Source organism: Nicotiana tabacum, chromosome 8 (assembly GCF_000715075.1).
Source record: "Nicotiana tabacum cultivar K326 chromosome 8, ASM71507v2, whole genome shotgun sequence".
Taxonomy (NCBI): Eukaryota; Viridiplantae; Streptophyta; class Magnoliopsida; order Solanales; family Solanaceae; genus Nicotiana; species Nicotiana tabacum.
The window spans coordinates 131477517-131483708 of record NC_134087.1 but is presented as its reverse complement, the minus strand read 5'-3'; the positions used below and the strand labels follow the sequence as shown (position 1 = coordinate 131483708).

General features: G+C 36.0%; 1 protein-coding gene across 1 annotated transcript; it reads right to left on the bottom strand.

Moving 5' to 3' along the window:
• Nucleotides 1-762: 762 nt before the first annotated feature.
• LOC107815862 (ubiquitin-conjugating enzyme E2 27) lies at nucleotides 763-4456 on the bottom strand. The gene is made up of 5 exons (XM_075219648.1): nucleotides 4177-4456; nucleotides 3224-3272; nucleotides 1531-1690; nucleotides 1285-1368; nucleotides 763-1163 (listed from the first exon to the last, which is right to left on the bottom strand). The coding sequence occupies exons 1-5, from the start codon at nucleotides 4352-4354 to the stop codon at nucleotides 1056-1058; spliced, it is 579 nt and encodes a 192-aa protein (XP_075075749.1). The 5' UTR covers nucleotides 4355-4456; the 3' UTR covers nucleotides 763-1055.
• Between the last annotated feature and the right edge of the window lie 1736 nt (nucleotides 4457-6192).

Here is a 6192-nt window from a genome sequence, read left to right as displayed (position 1 = left end):
GGAGCCAAAATAAACTGTAGACTTCTGTTCTTAATCTGTAATACATTAGACAATGGTGATTATGGTAAAGACACACACACACACACATTATAGTGAACTAATGCACTTTCTTGATTAAACATACCCATAGAAGTTGTTTAAACTAAAAAATAGTACAACAAAAAAATGTGTGAAACTTGTAACGTGACGACTAGCATTGATAATTGCTGAGACAAGTTCAGAACAATTAGAAACTAACATTCAGATAGTTTTGTGCACCCTCTAATTTACCAAATATTCGTAGTTTCATTGAATCCATACTGAGACAGACGTTAGTACATGTGAATACACAGCTAAATATTCTCCCACTCCCCTATACACTTTCTTGTCATACATGTCTATTGCCCTCGACAATTATATACAGTCGAGTTCAATACTCATGCTCAGTGCCATGGAATCAATTGTAACATCTTACGAGCTCAACACTATGGCTTTAAAGGTCAAACTTTTGATGACAAAATCACGAAATAATATATAACTTCAAATTAGGAGAAACGTGTGCTCAGTTTGATATTATCATCTTATTGAGGGATTAAAAGAAGTACGCTAGTCATACAAGGTTTGTATTAAGCTTCTCTTTATCAATAAAAGTAAATATATAGATGGCTGCAACAAGATGGTTTTGTGAAAACGACAGGATTGAAATAGAAAAAAAAAATTGATCTGTGAGAAAGGAGAAAGATGCAATGCAGTTCTATAGGAGAAAGATGCAATAACAGGTTATGGCCAAAAATGTAATATATTAACTTTGCAGAATTAGTTTACAAAAGAAGAAAGCATGATGCAAGCTAATATGCAAATGCACTTCCTATCATAAACTAATATGCAATTTGCTTGATATTGTAAAATGACATCAGAATGTTCACGAGTTGTGACGTCGACCCCAAACCATAAAAGATACCAAAACAAGGTTGCCCAAGTAACAGTATGAATGAATGACTTTTTTTGGTCATTCAGCTTTTGATGACAGGATATAATCTTCTACATCCAAAACATGAGTTGCAGTATGAAAGGTGCTAGCCAGAGCACAGCTTTTCAAGTGCCATGTTTTCATCCCAACCTGTGGCTTCCAAAGTACTCCTCACTTGAGCTTCTGGAAACCCCATTTCCACAAGCTTTTGTATCTGCGGCATTCAAATTACTCATTCAGTAGCATATTTGGAAAATGCAAGATTTACCCAAGACTAAGTAGCGGGAGGAAATTAAAAACAAAAAGGAAAGCAAAAGCATGTAAGAATTGCACACCTTCTCCTCGGTGCCAAGTGTTTTCGCAAATGTTTCAGTCCAGTAACGAGCTGTGCCAACAAAGGTCTGATGGTCTCTGAGATACTGCAACAAGAAACAGATTGACCATTTGAAACCAAATATTTGTTCGGGAAGAGGGCGTGAGACACAAAACAAGGCCAGCAACATGAAAACTAAGCAAACATACAAGATTTATGATGCGGTAGGGGGAGCAGGAGGGGGATTATTACTGAATATATGAAGCACCTGTTGTGCAACAACTGCATCTTGTGGATCATCAGGTTCAGGAGCAGAGAGTAATGCTTGTATAGAAAGGAGAGCTGTCTTGAGAGTTAGCGCTGGGCTCCACTGGTCTTTCAGGATGTCTAGGCATATTGCTCCACTTTGGCTACTTATATTAGGATGCCTTCAAAGGGAATTCAACACATAAAAGCACTTGAATCATAATTCCACTGGAAGAAGCAGGAAACAGGAACTTTATATCACACATTGGGGGGGGGGGGGGGTTACTTCTGATACTTCAATTGGATACCGTATTCAAGGTCTATGTAAAAGTTAGTCATTCGGAAGGCCAAGATCCTGTTGTAGAAATATCACACCCTCCAAGGATGTCTGCCTTGCATTTTTTTTTAAATGATATAACTGGTATCCACAGAAGCTTTACTTTGCTCATGCTTTTGGTGGTTGGTGCGTAGGTGCGAGGAGCAAAGAGAGGCTTGCGTACAGTGAAAAGGGTATTTGTGGCTGTCAATTCTATGTTGATAATGTAGGTTGAATTACAATGAGAAGTTTGTATCTTTAAGCTCCATTGGAATGTACACAACAAGCTCATTTGCTCTGCTGTTGTGTTAGAGGAAGGGAGCAAAATGGAGGAGTTTCTATGATAGATTAGGTGGCGATTAACACTAGCTTTTAATTGCATATGTGGGACAAAGTGTATGGCACAGAAAAAACGTAAGAGATAACGATAAGGTCATGCTCATGGTTTTCTGAGAAATCTATTTCAGGATAAGTCAATATTATTTAAGTAAAAACATCGAACAAATCAAGGCAATCTCAACAATGTGTGCAAGTGGTTTTCTCAGCTCGGCAGATGCTAAAGATTGGCTAAAGTCTTGCTATTATATTCTACTTCATCAGTGAAAGGATGACACCTATTGGACCTATTTGATGAAATTGAAAAATATGGTTAAGTAGTGTATTCAAGTCCTAGAGGAAGCAATGCGTAAACCAAACATGTTTTCATCATAGCATATCCTACATAAGATTTACTTTTATCTAGAAAGGAGCACTTACTGATGTTAACCTTGAACGCTTCAATTATAGGTTCATGACAATAACAATAATGTGAAGTTAGGCTTTCATCAAGAGGAAAAAGAAATAAGGAGTATGCCAGAGGTAATCAATTTCTGTGGAAGCACATTTTAACACTATTTAAGATGAGAGATGCAGGGATACTTTACGGACACTGATGCATAATGATTTTAGAACTCTGGAGAAGTTAATATCACTAAATAATGTTGAGTATCTTGCAAATGCTTTTAAACTTCAGATTTACTAGAAGGAATATTTTTGTTCTAGAATTCTTTCATCACCCTCATTACCTACCACACACCACCGCTCATTTAAATTTGTACTGTATTATTCTCAGATATCAGGTGTTTTCATCCTCTGATGTTTGACCACATTTCATGAGCCCGATTAACAGAATCTGAAGTAGAGACATCATGACTTGTCAATATGTTCTATATAAGAAACAGTAGCTGATCAAAATTACAAACATTAATAATCCAATAGGTAATCCGCCATTTGTTATTACTTCATATCACAACCTAAGTCAGCAGTTCACCAAATGAAATTTTGCACAGGCATTACTCCTGTTACTACAAAGGAGAAGAAAGAATAGAAAGAAATGATAGAGCATGTCTGCTTCTCATACCAAACTTTTGTGGCAAATCTCATTTTTGGAGGCTCGAATGGGTAGCCATCTGCAAAGACAAAGCTTCTTGATTTAGGAGTCATACACAAAAACTGCTAATTCTGATAAACAGTAGACCATGCCAATGATATATATATATCCTAGACTATCCTCCTTATCAACATGACATTGAGCTCCCTGGGAGTTACCATATAAAATGGAGTAACAATTAATAATGGTTCGACTCATCTGCATTCAAGTCGATCTATTAACTATGACACTGAAACCCTTTCCGCACTGTCCCCAAACATAAGGGCCTGACAACAAATTAAACAAAGTGACAAAAGTTCACGCATAATTCCTTCATTTGCCACAACAGCTGAAAAAGATTCCACTTTTACATACAAGAAAGCCTCAATAATGCGCGCACACACATGTTGTGAGTAAATGCTGGTAATTTTTGCAAGGGTTTGAGAAATCTATCGAACATGTCCATTTCTCATTGGTTACATTTCCCACATCAAGCATGTCAACCTCACGCGTTCAAATGGTTGGCTGGCTGTTCAATAGGCACATTTTCAACAAAAATCAAGTATTCAATAAGTCACACTTTTAGTTAAAATGTCTAAATGAAATGTTTTGGAAAGTCTAATATGTATTCTGCTTTCAAATACATATAGTAATTAATAATGGCCCGACTCAAGTGGAACCTTTCCGTACTTCCCCCAAACATAAGGGCCTGAGCCTGACAACAAATTAAACTAAAGTCCATCCGTAATTCCTTCATGTGCCACATTAGCTGAAAAAGATTCAATTTTTACATTCAAGAAAACCTCAATAACACACCATTTCTTTGATACACGTGTTCTATAAATTCAAAACCCTAGAAGCCCCAAAAAAAACAAAAACCATTTAATAGTTGTATGCAGAAGATGAATGTAAAAGTGAGAGTAGAAGGAAATTGGGAGAGTTACCAGTAAGAGTGATATCGATCTTGAAAGAACCACCTTCATAAGGAGTACCAAGAGGACCAGGGATTGTACCAATCAAGTGAGTGAGACTGTCACCTTTAAGGGTTACACTTATTCCTGAAACCCCAACATCTCTGTTGCACTCTTGCAGCTCCTTTTGTACCCTTGCCAAGTCCACCATTTTTGCTCTCTTCCTATTTCCAATTCAAACGTCTCCCCACTGCTTTTTCTTTCTTTTTTGGTTGAAGAGAAAGTGACGAGGGTATTGCGTAAAGTGAATGAGCTGCAGCACACATGATATAATAAAGGAGAATTGGGGCCCCCATATGACTAAAGAGCCCTTTTGCACATAAGAATTTTTTACTTTTTCCTGAAATTTTTTAGTTTTTTTTTTTAAATCAGTATTTGACCATAAAATTTATAATTTTCACTTGAAGATCAATTTTAAAATTTTTTAAAAATTTAAAAAAGTTATTTTCAAATTTTCACTCAGATCACTCAAAGTTTCAAACACAATCCAAAATTATATTCATGTCCAAACACAAATCTAATTTTTAAGTATTATTTTCATTTGATTTTTTTTTTTTTTTTTTACATTTTTCTAAATTTTACAATTCTTTTGTCCAAACGCCCACTAAGGGGTTTAGATCGATTTTTAATTTAAAAAATTCAAATAAATTATATTGGCTCTTTAAATATTTGTATCAGATTAATCTAATTAAGCCGATTTCTTATTATTTCGATTTTTATCATTTTTTTCAATTTTTATCATCTTTTTTTAAAATGTAAAGTAACCTGCCAGACATACTCACTCAACTGAACAAAAAATCAGCCCTAGCATGTCAACTGAAACAAAAATTTATTTTAGTTCACAAAACCGTAGCTCCAAAGAAACCAATAAGATTAGCAATGTGATTTGTTGCCCTCTTCAAGGTCATCAGATCTCACTTTGATAAGATCTGTTCATTCTCAAGAACTGTATTGTCCCAGGCTATTCATGTATACACTCTCCATCATTTTCAACTACTAATTCTAGGCTACTATCACGATCTAAATTCCATTATAGGTCGTGATGGCGACCAATTCCGTTGTTAGACAAGCTAACCCTAATCAACTAGTGAGTGCTCATTTATTTTACCGAAACAAATCTCAACTTTTTTAAATCTTAAACCTTTAAACTGTCGATAGTTAACAAGTTATAAAAATAGGAACACATTCCTGAAATAATAGTCTACAATGTGTGTGTCAGAAATTAGTGTCACAAGTCCGATGGCAACTAGTAGAATGTACAAAAGAATACAACTATCCTACTGCCTGAAACAGAATAGACAGTAATAACAAAAGAAGAGACTCTGGCATGCTGCTGAACGACTCAGAAGGGGCAGCTCACCGTGGAATCTCGGTCAAGTATCAGGAACACGCACCGGACTGGTAGCTAGATGCAACTACTTCAGATCATGTACATTTAAGTACAGAAGCGTATCATGCGTACATAAACAATATGAGCCCAGTAAGTATCCAGTCTAACCTTGAAGAAGTAGTGACGAGGGGTCGACTTGACACTTACTGGGGCCAAATAGTGATATAATTTAAGTGTTACACTAAGCATGGATGTCATGAATAAATAACAGTTGGTAAAAAGAAGTGACAAGCTCTTTCATAGGTAACATTTCAGTTAACAATCTTTATTCCAAGGCATTTTAAATAGTTCAAATCACAGAAAGTACCAAGCAAGTAGCATGCGCAAATAATGCCGAGGTCGTACGACCCGATCCAACATAAAAATAAAGTGTGCACTGCCGGAGGGTCGAACGGCGCGAACCATAGATGCATCTATTACCCCGCTCGCGAATCATACATGCGACGCGGTCACACACAAATAAACATATCAAGCAGTCAATCAATAATTTATCAGAAAAATGATGTTTAACATTTTAGAAATTCATTTGCCAAGTTTGATATGATTTACGCAATTTAAATTAACAATAAAGTTACAAATACGGCAAGTAAGGCATGCTT